This window comes from Gopherus evgoodei, unplaced genomic scaffold (assembly GCF_007399415.2).
Source record: "Gopherus evgoodei ecotype Sinaloan lineage unplaced genomic scaffold, rGopEvg1_v1.p scaffold_35_arrow_ctg1, whole genome shotgun sequence".
NCBI classification, from domain to species: Eukaryota; Metazoa; Chordata; order Testudines; family Testudinidae; genus Gopherus; species Gopherus evgoodei.
Window position 1 is genome coordinate 2,060,986 of NW_022060027.1, and position 17,200 is coordinate 2,078,185.

General features: G+C 48.6%; 1 protein-coding gene across 1 annotated transcript in view; it reads left to right on the forward strand.

Annotated features, from left to right (window-relative positions):
- The first annotated feature begins 371 nt into the window (after positions 1-371).
- The window catches only part of SLC27A5 (solute carrier family 27 member 5), a 43,220-nt gene continuing 26,391 nt past the window's right edge, over positions 372-17,200 (forward strand). The window contains exons 1-4 of the mRNA XM_030545123.1: positions 372-849; positions 8,957-9,166; positions 12,104-12,262; positions 15,876-16,000. Of these exons, the coding sequence (XP_030400983.1) occupies positions 372-849; positions 8,957-9,166; positions 12,104-12,262; positions 15,876-16,000 (972 nt within the window). The remainder of the gene's footprint in view (positions 850-8,956; positions 9,167-12,103; positions 12,263-15,875; positions 16,001-17,200) is intronic.

Here is a 17,200-nt window from a genome sequence, read left to right on the forward strand (position 1 = left end):
CTCTCCCAGAGTTTTTTCTGGGCCAGAGTCACTTCTGCCTGCTTGGGACAGCCCATGGAGAGAGCTAGATATCTCTTGCTGGCTGGAGAGCGACCCACATGCTGCCCCTTGGCCTGACGCCAGCTCTGGAATGCCCCACCCCGCCCACGGCTTGACCTGGGTGCAAGGAGCAGTCAACTGGAGGGACTTTGGCAGCTCTCCCACCCCGTCTGATGTGAATAATCCAAGGTCTTGACTCCCAGCCAGGCCATCCTCAAATCACCTCACAGAACGGCAGGGAGGAGAAAGCTGGTAACTCCCAGCACCTCATCAGTTTTATGCACAGGCACAGTGGAGCTGCTGGGAGGTGGCCGTGGAGCCCCAGCTGAGTCATGCTTGCTCTGTGCACAGCCCTAGTGGGGCTGCTGCTCCTGCTGCCTCTGCTGGGGAACCTGCTTTTCCCCTACTGGTGGCAGGACCTGGTCATATCACTGTCCATGATCCACAGTGGATACAGATGTCTGCGTCGGCTCCAGCGCTGCCCTCCCCTCACCCTGCTTGATACCTTCTTGGAGAAGGTGCAGAGCCACCCAGAGAAAGCCCTGCTGCTTTTCGGGGAGCAGGTTTACACCTACCGGGACATAGATCGGCGCAGCAGTCAGGCGGCTCGGGTCCTGCGGGACGGCGTGGGGCTGCAGGAAGGGGACTCAGTGGCCGTCTTCCTGCTGAACGTCCCCTCCTACCTCTGGGTTTGGATGGGGCTGGCGAAGATCGGCTGCGTCATGGCGTGTCTGAACAGCAACATTCGCGCCAAGTCCCTGCTGCATTCACTCGGTGCCTGCAGGGCCACGGTGCTGCTGACCACTCCAGGTGAGTGGGGAGGCTGCTGCCACCGAGGGTCACGTCTCCTGGTGAGCAGGGACCAGTTGCATCTCAGGGCTATACCCCATGGCAAGGGGGACTTTGCTCCATCACAGTACCAGGTGTTCCTGCAGGGGATTGCCCATGCTGGTTGGGTCTCTGATCCACCCCAGGGGCAGGGGCATGGGACTGTCACTGGCTGAGGAGCAATTCACAACTTCACTGCCTGGGGTGTGTGTGTGTGTCTGGCCTCTCATCTCAGTTTGGTGTAGTGGTTAGAGCCAGGAGGCTGGGAACCACAACACTGGGGTTCTATTCTGGCCCTGAGGGAGGAGTGGGTGCTAGTGGTTAGAGCAAGGGGGGTGGGAGCCAGGACTCCTCAGTTCTCTCCCTGGCTCTGGGAGGGGGGACAGTGCTGAAAGTAATTTAAAGGACTTACTGGTATGCAGGGCAGCTGGGGTCCTGAGCGTGGGGGGTGACTCAAGTGGGCAGGGCCTGGGGCAGGATGAGGGTAGACTCCCCCAGCCAGCCTGCTCTTCAGCATGGCCCAGCAGTGATTTAAAGGGCCCAGGGCTCTGGGAGCCCTGGGGAAGCTGCCCCTTTTGGTCCCTTGCATCAGTGGCCCTGCCAGAACGGTCAGCTGTGTACCAGGTCTTACCGGTACGCCATACCATACCAGCTTACTTTCACCTCTGGGGTTAGGTGTAGTGATTACAGCAGGGGAGCTGGGAGCCAGGACTCCTGGAGTGTTTGCACAGGGGTCAACGACTGCACAGTGAGGGTGGTGAGTGGGGCCCAGGCTGCACACAGGGCTCTTGTCCTGCTCCTTACATCAAAGCCCTGCCGGTTGGAGGCACCCAGCTGTAGATGTGCCTGGATCACAGCTGCATGGCATGGTACCAGCACTTTGGAGCCAACCAAAGCCAGAGCAGGCATTGTGCTCTGTTGGAAACCGGGAATGGATTTGGGGGCAGCCCTCCTCTGCCTCCTGCTCTAAACTGCTAGACCCCCAGAGCCAGGAAGAGAACTCAGGAGTCCTGGTTCCCAGCCCCCCTGGTCTAACCACTAGCCCCCACTCCCCATCCAGAGCCAGGGAGAGAACCCAGGAGTCCTGGTTCCAAGCCCCCCCTGCTCTGGATCAATGCCAGGTCCCCATTTGCAGTCTCTCTCCATACGGTAATATCCCCAGGCCTGTGACCATTCTCGGGGTACCTGAATCCCCTGTCTCAGCTTGCCAGCAAAGGAGTTAAGCTGTGTGTTTACTCAGTTTCTAGGGTATAGTGCAGAGAAATTACGTACAGAATGACTCAAGGCCAAGGTTCAGGCAATCAGGGTTAAGAGGACAAGGAAAAGATTTGGCAGTTCAAACCACTTGCTGCGGCTCTTTTCATTGTGTGTGTGCATGTGTTTGCGTGTGGCTGTTTGCACATGTGTGTGCAGGCGGGGGGTTGTGCATGTGTGTGCATGTGGTTTGTGTGTGTGGCTGTTCCCTGCCTCTGTGTTTGGGCAGGGGTGCACATTTGTCTAGGAGTACGTGCATGAACGCACGGATGTGTGTCTTTGTGTGTGTGCTGATCTAGGTGTGCATGGTAGTATGTGTCTGTGCATTTGTGTGTGTGTGTTTGTGGGTATTTATGTGCATGTGTGCTGGTCTAGAGAGGCATGTTAGTGTGTTTCTGTATGTGCGTATGTGTGTGCATTTGTGTGCATGTTTTTTAATGTCTGTGTTTGCCTGCTGGGTGATATTTGGCTAGTCCCGTCCCATCTCTGTATCTACAGATGAAAAGGGATTCACCAGGGATTCCTATTATTATTCTGTGCGTGTGTATGGATGCATCTATGTGTTTTGTGTATGTGTGAGAAAGTAAGTGTGAGTTTGTGTGCATTGTTGGGTGCATGTGTGTGTTTGAATGTGTGTGTTCTTCTGTGTGTGTGTGTAGGCATTGGTGTGTGTGCATTTGTTCAGGGGTGTGTGCACCTGAATGTTTTTTGTAGGTCTCTGCAAGTGCAGAGGGGGCATGTATGCATGGTATGTATTTGTATTTATGCCTGTGTGTGTCTATGGTTGTGTGTCTCTGTCTACATATGTGTTTTGTGCGTGTATGTGTATATATTAGTTTGTGTGTCTGTATTTGTGTGTGTCTCGTGCATGTGTATTTGTGTGCACCTATGTATATACCGGTGTATGTGTGTCTGTGTGTGCGTGGGTATGGCGGGGACTATCTGGCTCATGCTAAAGTCCCCTGGGGTGTAATGCCCCTCTCAGAGTTCGAGGACAGAGGTTATGATGACAGCCACATCCTGGCGTACACATACATGCCCAGCTTTGGCATCTAATAGCGGGAATAAAACTTCACAGCTGTTAAAACTAATCCCAGGCTACCGGGAGGGGGAAGCTGAGGCACAAAGTGGGTCAGCGACCTGCCCAAGGCTGCACAGCCATTAAACCCTGCCTCTCCTGGCTCCGGTTGCTTATCCTAATTGTGTCCTATAGCCTTGAATGCTTTTAATCATACTCTACGGCAAGGTGGGGCCCTCACGTGTGATGGATGTTTTATAAATTCACGGGTTCCAGCCAGAAGGGACCACTGTAATTATCTGGTCTTAGCTCTGTATAACACAGGTCCAAGAACACAGACCTAGTGCTCCCCTGATCTAATCCCTGCGTGAACTAGAGCATATCTTTAAAAAACACATCCAATCTTGATTTTAAAACTGCCAGTGACGGAGCATTTCCCAGCCCCCCTCGGTAAGTTGCTCCAGTGCTTAATCACCCTCACTGGTGAAGATGCAGAAGCCTGCTTTCCAGTCTGATTTTGTCTAGTTTTAACTTCCCAAACATTTCTGCTGTACTCCGTGCTGATTCGGCCTCAACTGGAGTATTGTGGCCTGTTCTGGGCACCATTTCAGGAAAGATGTGGACAAACAGGAGAAAGTCCAGAGAAGAGCAACAAAAACAGTGATTAAAGGTCCAGAAAACATGAGCTGTGAGGGAAGATTGAAAAAATTGGGTTTGTTGAATCTGGAGAAGAAATGACTGAGAGGGGACGTGATAACAGTTTTCAGTTACATAAAAGACAGTTAAAGGGAAGAGGGTGAAAAATTCTTCTTGTTTACCTCTGAGGATAGGACAGGAAGCACTGGGTTTAAGGAAGGTTTAGGTTGGACATTAGGAAAAAATTCCCAAACATCAGGGTAGTTAAACACTGGAATAATTTGCCCAGGGAAGTTGTGGAATCTCCATCATTGGGGATTTTTAAGAGCAGGTTAGACAAACATCTGTCAGGGATGGTCTAGTTATTACTTAGTCGTGCCTTGAGTGCAGGGGACTGGACTAGATGACCCACTGAGGTCCCTTCCAGTCCTACATTTCTATGACTCTGTGACTATGGGAATCTGTTTTGGTTTCGTCTTTATAAAGACTTTATAAAATGAAAAGGAAAGAAAGTTTTGAATCGAAAAAGTCATTTCCAACCCAATAAACTGCAATGTTTTGTTTGGAAAAGGTTCAAACAAAAGGTTTTGAGCGTTTGGTTGGAAGGACTTTTTGCTTCCAAATTGTCTTTCATTTTCGCTTTGTATTTTGAAAGCCTAAAAACGCTTCAGATTGAGACTAAACCTTTCATCTCCCATTAAACGATTTTTGCCTCTGCTTTCTTGTCATCTAAAACTTGGAAAATGTTTGTCTTTGGTCTGATCCCAAATGATTTTCTTTCTCCCTTTGACTTTTCAAAATTGCCAGTGAATCAAGAAATCGGTTATTCACCCAGCTCTAGTTATGCTATTGGGCTGGGATCTGGAAAACTCCTGACTGGTTTCTAGCTCTTGCTCAGATTCTGGAGAGGGGCAAAATTTCACAAAGGACCCAGAGCCTCAAAAGCTGAAACCGACAGGAGTTAGGCATCTGAAACACCTTTGAGGATCTGAGCTTTGGCATCTCAGCAAGGGTGTTTTTTCTTATATGCACCCAGCAGAGCTCCCAGTTGTGAGACTCATTAGCAGATTTCCATGCTAGTCCCACAGTTGAAAATCTCGCCTTGTATTTTTGAGGCCTAAATTACAATTGTTATGGTAGCAGGTAGAGGATCCCGTCAAGATCAGGGTACTGTTGGGTTGTGTGGCATAGTGGACTGAACTCTGATCTGGGATCTGGGGTCTACACTGGCTTGCTGGTTGATCCTGGGCTTCCACACCCCGTGCCTCAGTTTCCCCAAATTTGGAATGAGGATAAAGATATCTTTGTGAAATGCTTTGAGACTTCTTGATGAACAGCCCTAGATAGTATATTTTATTATGCTGGGCACTGCACAGGTACATAATTAGACGTAGCTCCTGTCTCAAAAAGCTCTGAGTCTAGAGCGACAAAGGATAGAAGGGGAAATAGCTCATCCACATTTGTCCAGCTGCATGCAGCAGGTCCAGGTGTCCTGACCCCTCTTCCCCCCGCTCGGTGTAGTGCGCTGTTCATAGATGGGAGCGGAGCTGTTTTGGAAATCCTGGTCTTGATCTCGCAGCGTGCCTCAGTTTCCCTGCTGCAAAACAGCAATGCCTTATGGGTGGGCTCCAAGTACCAAGCTAAACAGATGCTCTCTCCACCCAGCATGCTGGGATCCTGCTCGGAGAACTAGGGAGGTGGCCCCTGGGTGCCTGAAATTCACCAGAATTCCAGCACGTGGCCAACGCCGCACAAAAGAGGGTTGCTGTCACACTCCAGGGCTACTGGCCTGATAGCTTTACATTCCTACTGAATTTGGTGAAAGCCTCATTGCAATGAAACTGCTGCTGAACCTCCAGCCTGGTGCACAATCCCCTTGCCCAGAAGGAGCGATTAGATCGACCCTGACCTCTTGCACAACTTGGAGCCAGAGAACAATCCAAGTTTACCTCCAGCCAGCCCTTGCCAAACAACCCTCCACCCAGGCTTTCCTAACTTTGGTGGAATACAATTAATCATACACCCAGGCAGGCTGTAAGTCTGGTCCCGTGCTTTTTTTCAATCCTTGGATCTCTGGCACCAGCAATGAGGGTTCAAATCTCGCAGTGATCTGTAGGTCACCGAAATCAGTGGGAGGTCTATAATAGACCCCTAGTGAATTAGCGCCATATAAAAGCCTAAGGACAAGCTCTGTGAAAGGTTTCTCTGTGTGTTTGCAAGATCAGCAGGAGAAACCACCTGGAGTTAATCATCCTCAGGCTCAGATGAGAGGTGGTGCTGATAAGGATCAGGATAATGGGACAACTATAAAGGAAGGATCATAAAGCGATAAGCGGATGTCCCCTTCCCTAGCTAACAGGGGCTTAGGACACTCCCCTGCCAGAATCTTCCTGGTGTAGTTAGAATTGACAGTAAAAGGCAGAGGGCAAATCTAATGCTGGCTTTGATCTGGGAATTGGCCACATGCAATAGGGAAAAAGCTGCTTTTTCTCCCTCCGACGGTTGTTATCTCAGGGCCCCCAGAGAGACTCCAGATGGGATCAAGCCTATGTTCATGGATTGTAAGGCCAGTTGGGACCATTGCGAGCCTCTAGTCCGACCCCCTGTCTAGCACAGGCCAGAGAACGGCCCCAAAGTAACCCCTAGAGCAGATGTTTAAGAAAAAAATCCCATCTCAATTTAAAAATTGTCAGTGATGGAGAATCCACAGGGACAGTTCCTGCCCCAAACAAGCTGACCCTCTAAATAGACAAGAGGTGGGAGAGGAAGATGAGGCACGGAGAAGGAACATTGTTATGTTCACAGCACACACACATTGAGAAGTTAGATAAAAGTATAGCATTTTTTTGCGGGAAGGTTGCAATGTAACACAATTTTTATTTCTTAGGAGCCAGAATGATAACTCACAAGAACCAAAAAACAGGTGCACCCTGGGATGGATGCAAATGGAGCCCTGCTTCCCCTGATCACGAACTGACCCTGGATGCAGCGCCTGTAACCATTGGCTCACTAATTTAGAGCCATAATTTTCAACCCCAAAGGTCTCAATTTAGTTCTTTACACCTATCTATAGATGCCTACACAGGTCCAGGGCCTAGGAGCCCAGGATTCTAACAGTTCTAACCCTGACTTGCTGTGTGGTTTGGGATAACTCATGTCCCTGCTCTGTGCCTCAGTTTCCCCATCAATAAAATGAGCCAGATCCCTGGCTGGTGTAAATCAGTGTCACTCCATTGGCGTGAATTGGCCCTGCTCCCTTGGAGTCAACATGCTTGATTCGGTGTATTTTTCTGGTACCCTTGTGCATGTGTCTGTGCCTATATTAAGTATAGATGTGTGTTGAACTTTGTACCTGCGTGTGTGTGGCATGTCCCTGGATGGTGGAGCTCCTGCACCCAATTTAACTCTCCTGGCCAGGGTGTCTCCTACTCTTCTATGCCACTGAATGGCAAATCCCACCAGGGTCTGTTCACTCAGAGATCAGCATGCATACGCATACCCAGCAAAGTGACATGAAGCCGCTTCCAGCCACTCATGAACTGCACGACGGGGAGCAAATTCCCCCAGCCTTGCCTCCCAGAAATGTGTGTCTGACACTGCTCAAGACCTCTCTGATCAATGCAAGCTCATTAATTTGCTTGCCATGCCTTCAAAGGGTAGTATCTGAGCAACACCCCCCCTAGAAAAACTCCCTGATTCAGACCCGACGTCAAAAGAAATGAATTAACTAGAGAAAGAGGGATTTTAAGTGTTTAAGGGGCAGTGGCAGAGAAGATTAGAACTGGTTGCAAACGGAAATAGAATAGCAAAATCGCAATCTAAAGCCTAAACTTTACCAGGCTTATCATTCTGAAAGCAAGAGGATTTCTCTCCCCCAGAACCTCAGAGCAGTCCATGCTAAGTGCAACGCCTTCCAGGTAGGTCCAGCCCCAACCAAAGTCTCAATGGGGAGCTCTTTTTTTTCCAGGCGATCTTGCTTCCCTGTGCAGAGATGGGAGGGAGAGGCAGGCCACGGTGATGTCTCTGTCTCTCATTTATACTTTTCTTCAGGCGATGGAAAAATCCATGCAGTGTCATGGGGTTGGGCAACCCTCATGGTGGACACGGGCTGCTGACCATTTTCTTCATTATGAATTTGCAATTTTTTGCTTGCACCTTTTGTCTACATGTGGGGTGCCAGAAGGGGAGTGGGAGGGGCCCCAACACTTTTTACCGGCCATAAGGGCGAGCGATGGGGTAGGGAGGGTTGGAGAGGAGCAAACAGGGACGGGGTCTTGGGGGGAAGAGGCGGCATGGGGCGAGGCCTCAAGGGAAGAGGCAGTGCAAAGGCAGGGGCTCAGGGGGTGGCATGAGGGTGGGGCCTAGGGGAGGAATGGGTAGTGTGGGGGCTTGGGGAGAAGGGGTGCTGTGGGGTGGGGCCTCGGGGGGAGGGGTGGCATGAGGGTGGGGGCTCAGGGAGAAGGGGTGCTGTGGGGTGAGGCCTTGAGGGGAGGGATGGTGTGGGGGTGGAGGTTTGGGGAGAAGGAGTGCCATGGATTGGGGCCTCAGGGAGAGGGGTGAGGGGGGCAGGGCTCAGGGAGAAGGGGCAGTGCAGAAGCAGGCTTTGGTAGAGGAGGGGTGGTGTGGGGCGGGATCTTGGGGGGAGGGGTGGCATGGGGGGTGGAGCTCAGGGAGAAGGGGTGGCATGAGGGCAGAGCCCGTGTTCGGACGCTGGTGGCCCCGCACTTTAGGGAGCTTCCTCCACTCCTGGTCGACATGAGCTTTGGCATGTATGGCCTCCGTGTTTACCGTTTCTCTGTCCTCACCGAGGGGCTGGTTTGTGGGTGTTTCTCACAGCTTCATGTCCAACGATGACACACACGCATTTCAACAGGATAATGAGATTCATCCAATTCGGTCTTTTCCCATGATACCTCACAAGGCATGCTCTGTACAAACCATCCCCATGCCATCTTGCAGTGGTGAACATGTGGGTACAGGGGGGAACGTGGGGGACAGCGTGTCACAGTGCGCCTCTGCGTGCGTCTGTGCTGTTTGCCTGCTCCCACCTTTGTCTGTGTACCTGTGCACCTGCGCTGGTGGGCACATCTGTGTCTGTGTCTCCATACGCCTCTGTGTGCTTGTGATGCAGCGATCCATGTTCCTCAATGGGGAAAAATGCCTTTCTCACCCCCTCTTCAGACCTCAAAGCCGCTATTGAGGACGTTCTGCCCAGCCTGCAACAGAAAGGGATCCGGGTTTTCTACCTGAGTGCCGAGTCCCCCACCAGTGGCGTCGAGCCTCTCCAGGGCCATATAGACGCCGTCTCCGAGGAGCCGATCCCCGTCGCTTTCCGAGCCAATGTCACCCCCAAATCCACTGCACTCTATATTTACACCTCGGGCACCACAGGTGAGGAGGGGACGTGTGATGGGAGTGCTGAGCAGCTGCACCCGGCTGTTAAGTAGGCTTGGAAAGATGATTGTCATAAAGAGAAGTGTGAAACATTTGTTCCCTTTATGCTCTGACGACAGGACCAGAAGTATGGGCTTAAATTGCAGCAAAGGAGGTTTAGGTTGGACGTTAGGAAAACCTTCCAAACTGTCAAGGTAGTTACACACTGGAATAAATTACCTAGGGAGGTTTTGGAATCGAAATAGCCATCTTTGGAGGTTTTTAAGAACAGGTTGGACAAACACCTCTCAGGGATGGTCTAGATAATACTTAGTCCTGCCTCAGTGCAGGGGTCTGGACTGTCGAGGTCCCTTCTAGTCACACATTTGTACGATTAGATGTTTATTGGTAAATGTCGACAAATGTCGTTTCATCATACAGGCTCAAACCGACAAAGCAATACTTCCATTGATAAGTGTCAGATTGGCAAAGTGTGAAAAAGACTGCTAGAAAACGCAGTCGAGTTTGATTTAAGAATATTTCCTTTGTGCATGTTGACATGTCATGCTGACAGTTTGTCTTTTAATGGTTATAAAGCTTTAAAGTTTTTGAATCTTAGCATCTGTTGCCAATAAATAATTGTGGTCTGACCCGCCTTTTGTCTGACCGGCCATAGGTGCTGACTCTGTGGGTGCTCCTGGGCTCAAGCAGCCATCTAAAAAAATAGCCCCCCTAGGGTGAGTCTAATCTTTTGTGGGCCCCGGTGCCCGGAGCGTGGCCATGTCCCCTGCTCCTCCTGTGCTCAGCCACAAGGTCCTAGCCCTGCTCAGCCTCCTCCCCCTGAGGCCCTGCCCGCTGCTCACGCAGGGAGAAGGGGGCAGAGAGGAGCACCCATAGGCAAACCCAAAAGTCAGCGCCTGTCCAACTGCCCCTAATTTCCTACAACTGTGAAAATTTAAATCAATAAAAATCAAATAAAGATCCTTAAAACTTACAATTTTTGTGCAACTGTGAAAATTTAAATCAATTAATTTTTTAAAAAAATGCTTAAAAATAAACATCTGTCAACATTATTAAAAAAAAACACAGATTTTTCCATCTTGGAAGAGGGCGGCTATTCCTGGATGTAAAATATTGATCGGCACTAGAGGTGGTTGGGAAATGTGCAGCATCACACAATGTTATTTTTTAGGATGCAGACTGATAACACGCAAGAAGCAAAAGCAGAGAGAGATGGAGGAAGAGAGGCCCAGCTCACCTTACCTGGCTCTAGGCTGGCTTTTTGCAGGCTGATTGCTCAAGATCCAAATTGCACGCTTCCCTACAGAGCCCCTCTAAACTGCAAGCAGAAAACCCCGTAACACTTAAAGAGAGAGTTTGCAATTTTCACACAATTTTCAAAACGCCACAGAAACGGCTTTTTTTCAGTACATTCCTTACTTTGTACAAAAAAGGGTTAACGTACCCCAACACTGCCATCTTTACGTAAATACTCTTACTGTGAGTTCAGTAGAAGCAGGGGCGGCTCTAGGCATTTTGCCGCTCCAAGCAAGGCAGGCAGGCTGCCTTCAGCGGCTTGCCTGTGGAGGGTCCGCTGGTCCCACGGCTTCGGCAGACCTCCCACAGCCGTGCCTGCGGGAGGTCTGCCAAAGCCGCGGGACCAGCGGACCTCCCACAGGCAAGCCGCCGAAGGCACCCTGCCTGCTGCCCTTGCGGAAACCGGCAGAGCGCCCCCATGGCTTGCCGCCCCAAGCATGCGCTTGGCGTGCTGGTGCCTGGAGCCGCCTCTGAGTAGAAGGTGGCTCCATAACTTGTGCCAATGCTATGCATGGGAGTGGTAATGAAAAATTCATAGAGTGTGTAAAAGTCAACGATAAAAGCTGTTTAGGGCAAATTATGGCTTCTAACATCACGCTTGTTAAAGCAGATCTGGTCAAAGAGGAAGATTATTTACCAAATCAGAGTGTGAATGTTGTAGTCCTCTATGAATTTTGATTTGATTTGAACCAATTTTTTAAAATGTTTGGTTCATAATTTTTTTTTTGATATTTTAAAAGTTTAGGCCAGGAATACTTTTCAAATTGGTGACAGTTTGCATGGGAGGAAAAAATGTGTTTGCCCTCAGCCCTAAATAGGTGTCTTCCGCATCTGTAAACTTTGCATCCAACTTAAGGGACCAGGAGATGGGACTCCCAAAACTTTTATAGGAATAAGTGCGGTCATCTTGGAAAATGGCAGCCATTTCCAGTTTCAAAATATTGATCAGCACTAGAGAGGGTTGGAAAATGGAATTTTTTTTGGATGAAAACAAAAATAAATTTTGTTTTTGTCTAAATTGTTCAGGATTTTGGGCAAAAAATGTCAAATTTTGATTTTGACCAATAAAATTCAAATACCAAAATATTTTGGCCAAAGCACCAAATATTTTTATTCTGAAATACCAGCAGGTTGCCTCATGGGAGTTGTAGTTCAGGTCCCCTCTTGCATAGGTGCTGACTCCATGGGTTCTCTGGGGCTAAAGCACCCACAGAAAAAAAATTGTGGGTGCTCAGCACCCACCAGCCACAGCTGTCTGGTGTCGCCAGTAATCAGCTGCTTGGCCACGCCACCAATCAGCTGTTTGGCAGCTAGCAGGAGGCACTTGGGGAAGGGTGGAGATCAGTAGGGAGCCTTAGGGGAGGGGGCGGAGCAGGGGAAGGAAGAGGTGGGGTGAGGGTAGGGCCTCAGGGGAAGGGGTGGAGTGGGGATGGAGCTCCCACAGGGAAAAATAAAAGTCAGCACCTATGTCCTTTTGGAGAGGGGAAGTAATGCACCATGGGAGTGCCTGGCTGTAGTGCATCATGGGAGATGTAGTTCAATCAAGGAGCCCAGGTCATAAAGGCAAAGGGGGTCATGAGGTAACTGCACTACAAAACCCATGAGCCATCACTAAACACAATCCCTTTGGCCTATAAGGACTCCCGAAAGCTGCCATCATCACCCACTTGAAGCTGTGCAGGACAGCGAGCATGTTGTACATATGTGGCGTCAAAGCTGAGGATGTGATCTACACCCCTCTGCCGCTGTACCATTCGGCTGCGCTGCTCATCGGACTTGGAGGATGCTTGGAGGTTGGTATGTACAGAGTGTCAGCACGGGTCTAAAGCGTCACTGGGAGAGGTGGATGGATAGAGGTAGATAGATAGATAGAAATATAGATAGAGTATGGAAGTAGATAGATAGATAGAAATGCAAAAAAGTGCATTTTTCCCATGCCAGGTCATCTTTAAGCAAACATCATTCTTAATTCTTCTTATTATTATCTAGATATGGATTATAAACTGTCCTTGAACAAATTTGGGCTGGAAATTAGAAGATGGTTTCTAACCATCAGAGGGGTGAGGTTCTGGGACAGCTTCCCACAGGGAGTTGTGGCTCACTGCTGGTTTATGTTTTATGCTACTGAAAGGTCATGCTTCAGGATTTCAGCCAACCAGCAGCAGGGGTCAGGAAGGAATCCCCACCCCCCTGCACGCAATGTATTCTATTTTTTGTTACCGTTGTTTTGTTTTTATCTCCTTCCTCTGAAGCAGCAGGGATGGCTGCTGCTGGAGAAGGGACACAAGATAGGGCTCTGAGTTGGCACTGAATATTCTCTCTCTCAGGTGGTTGGCTGGGTGGTTCTTGCTCACGTGCTCAGGGTTAAACTGATCGCATTAGGTGAGGTGGGGAAGGAGTTTTCCCCCGCTCAGATTGTCAGGGACCTTAGGGGTTTTTTGCCTTCCTCTGCAGCATATGGGTCATGTGCCAGGATTATCTGGGTGTATCTCACTTAACCATTTCACTGCCATTGCAATAGGGTCCCTCCTATTCTCTGCCTGTAGCACACACCATGTCTCCTGTGGGCAGTAATATACTGGTACCATTTCAGTTGTTGGGTTTAGCAAGCAGGTGCTTGGTGGAGTGGGTGGCTCTGTGACATACAGGAGCTCAGAGAGGTGATCAGATGGTCCTTTCTAGCCTGAAACTCTATGACCCTGAGCCCCGGCCGTGGCCCAGAACCCCGCTGGGCTAGACTCTGTACAGGCACAGAACAAAGAGATAGGCCCTTCCCTTCTCTCCTAAGTTATTGCTAATTCTGCTGAGCTGGGCTCTAAAACTCTTCTCTGAGCATGAAGTTTAAACCACATGGAATTTAGCTCATGGGGAAAACCATTTGTTCAGATTATTGTCACCCCTTTGCCAAGTACTCCTTCACACAACGCAACTGTCAACCTGTGGAACTCACTGCTGAGGGATGGCCAAAGGTATAAATGGATTCAGAAAAGAATTAGATAAGTTCACGGAGGAGAGGTCCATCAATGACCATTAGCCAGGATGGCTAAGACTGTCATGGCCAGATGCTGGGACTGGACAACAAGTAGGGTATCCAGATGTCCCGATTTTATAGGGACAGTCCTGATTTTGGGGGCTTTTTCTTATATAGGCACCTATTACCCCCCACCCCATCCTGATTTGCTATCTGGTCATCCTAACAACAAGGGATGGATCAGTCAATAGTCACCCTGTTCTGTTTATTCCCTCTGAAGCACCTGGCACTGGCCACTGTTGGAAGACAGGATACTGGGCTTGATGGATCAGTACTTTGACCCAGGATGGCCGTTCTTATGTTCCTTACGTTTCTTAAGCTGCAGAAGATACCCAAAGCTTCACAGCTTGGCTTTCCACTGGAGGAGATACATTCTTAAGGCATGTTGTTTATTTTTATATTATATATGCCAGGCCTTGCACAGAGATGGTGTTGTATTAATTTAGATGGAATATGTTGGCCAAAGGTGTTAACACAACCCAGTCGCTCTTCAACATTAAACAGTGCTAAACAAGATTCAGGGTTTAGCCTCCAGAGAGCTCAGCCTGCTTAGTACCACGGCAAACACACTCGTTTTTTTTTAACCTTCTGTCAAAGATACAGAAAGGAAGGAAAACCAGCTAACATAAGAACATAAGAACAGCCGTACCGGGTCAGACCAAAGGTCCATCTAGCCCAGTATCTGTCTACCGACAGTGTCCAATGCCAGATGCCCCAGAGGGAGTGAACCTAACAGGCAATGATCAAGTGATCTCTCTCCTGCCATCCGTCTCCACCCTCTGACAAACAGAGGCTAGGGACACCATTCCTTACCCATCCTGGCTAATAGCAATTTATGGACTTAGCCACCATGAATTTATCCAGTTTAACATCTTTGAAATGTGAAGTATTGAGTAGGGCTTTCATGTGAACACGTCCTGTCCCCTTTCCCTTTATCTGGAGAGTTTTAAAGGAAAACAGGTTGGAATTAGGAAAAAGTTCCTAACTGTCAGGGTAGTTAAACACTGGAATAGATTGCCTAGGGAAGTTGTGGAATCTCCATCTCTGGAGATATTTAAGAGTAGGTTAGATAAATGTCTATCAGGGATGGTCTAAACAGTATTTGGTCCTGCCATGAGGGCAGGGGACTGGACTCGATGACCTCTCGAGGTCTCTTCCAGTCCTAGAGTCTATGAATCTATGAAAACACCCCTTGTTTGACTGTCTCTCCGATGGTACCAAAGATGGTAATGATCCTTCTGGGAAAAAGAGATGACGTTAGCTGAGGCTGGCTGGAGCCGTGGTTGTTGCCGCTGGTGTTCGAATCTGATCCTGTTTCATCTCAGGTATTTGGGGTTCAGCAGGAGCAAGTACGGGTGGTGATATCGTCTGGGTTCCTCTCTCTGGCCCAGACATCTTTGAGAATTAGAGCAGAGGCCAGATGTCCCAGGAGATGGTAGGGGTGGCAGCCGTGATGATGACGCTTTCTACATAGCCTCCATCTGTTCTTTTTCTATTCCTCCTCCCCGCTAATCTCTTTCTTTAAGGACCCACAAAGGGAGTCATGAGTGGAATTGCCCATCTCCTCATTATTTTGACCACCAATTAGGCCTAGTTTCTGACACACAATTTTGGTTCATTAATTGCCAGTTCCATGTCTTCTGGTTTTACCAGGCATGACTTTAAGACAGTCCTTGAGTTACCTCCATGGGCCTTTTTGTTTAGACTACCTCAGTTTTCCTTTTCCCACTGACATTTGTTATTGTAGGTTATTGTGACATTTTATAAACTTCTACATACCTTTTTTACCATTTACAAATAGGGCAAATGTATAGTCCCAATTATTACAACAGAGGTCAGCATGCAGGGGAAATCCTTTCTTTCAGAAATCTCAGCCTGCCACCAATGATCGATGCCCTGGGAGCAACTAACTATGCCTCAAAAATCAGCTCTAGTCAGAAAGAAACTCACGGCTCCCCCTAAAAAGAAACTGCTTCATAAAACTAACCATAATTCAAAAATGTCTCCAAAGACTGACCATTTGCTCGCACACCAAGAAAAAAGCCTATATGCAGCAGTGCCACCTGGTAACTCCTTCCATAGTATTATTATTGTTTGTTTTTTGATGGCAACTAGGTGTTGTAGCTCTGTTGTGCTTGGTGCTGTACAAACACAGAACAAAAAGATGGTCCCAGCCCTGAGTAGTATAAGATGAGATACAACAAGTGGATTTAACAAATAGTCGGGCAGAACATAAGGCAATGGTGGATGAATAAAATTGGTAGGATAAGCAATGTACCGGTTGCCTCTTCAGTGCCATGACTGGGTTAGGGTAGACTGGAAAGGCTTAATTCAATGGGGTTCACATGTCCCCATCACCTCTCCTTCCCTCTCCCCTAGGAGCCACCTGTGTCTTGCGTCCCAAGTTCTCCGCCTCCCAGTTCTGGGATGACTGCCGGCGATACCACGTCTCTGTGATCCAGTACGTAGGGGAGGTGATGCGCTATCTGTGCAACACGCCCAAGGTAACCCAATGCCTTTCCCGGGGGTAGGGGGGCTGCTAGATTGTCCTTGGTTGATAATACCAATGGGGAAGGTGGGGCGAAGCAGTATGGAGTCCACTATGTCGTGTTGTTATTATTAATACAGGATACCAGCACAGCACCAATGTAACCACAAAATCCTTTATTAAATCCAAAAGGCCAAGTGGTACTTACACAACTGCTCCAAATCAGCCTTAAGTGCCTAGGCAGTCATCACCTCCATACAATAATGTGTGGTGATAAGTTTTGATCTGCAACTTATAACAGAATTAGCTTAAACCCACGTTGGCTAGCGCCAACTGGTCAGACAGATACCAGCAACAAATATTTTAAGAGTTCACCCTTTTATGCCTTATCTACTGGATCCCGGGCTGCCAGAACAGGGAGGGTCAGGAGTCATGGCCCCATCCCTCCCACTGGTCACAAGGGTAAGTGATGGGGGGGGCGCGGAGAGGAGTGAGCAGGGGGTGGGATCTTGGGGGGAAGAAGTGGTGTGGAGCCGGTGCCATGGTTCAGGTGCCAGTAGGTCCCCCACTTGTAGGGAGTTTCCACTGCTCCTGACTAGAACCTACATGCCTATTGTCACTGCTCCTTGAATTCTGTTCTTTGCTCAAACAGGTTAGAACCATCCCTGGGAACTGGGGCTTTTTACGCTCCGTATTTCCAACACGATCTCTCCAGATCTTCCCAGAATGTCTCAATACAAATTGGCAAGCATGATATAGTCATTAGCCAAGCTAATTTAATCTTTTATATACCTATCCAACCCTTCACCCGAGGGTGAAATTTAGAGATGAGTTCAAGGCCTGTGATGGCCACCATTTTGACCAACTACAGAGAATGAACCATCATTAGGCCTGGTCCAAAATGTTCTCTCTAAACTGGTTTTTGATGAAAAAAATTGTTTTTTTGACTAAGAATTTTCTTTCACAGAAAGTATCTACTTTCTATGGAAAATTGGGATTTTTTGTCAAAAAAAGCACTCAACAATCGAAAAATTTTAGCCAAAAACTGAAAGAGTTTGATTCTGACATGCTGCCATGGTGCCACATGGGAGTTGTGCTGAATTTTTCAATAGTCACATTTTTTGCCATTTTTTCAACAGGAAACAAACAAACAAACATTTTTCAACCAGTTCCACTGGGAATTTGCAGAGCTAAAAATCAGAATCCCCCAGAGCGT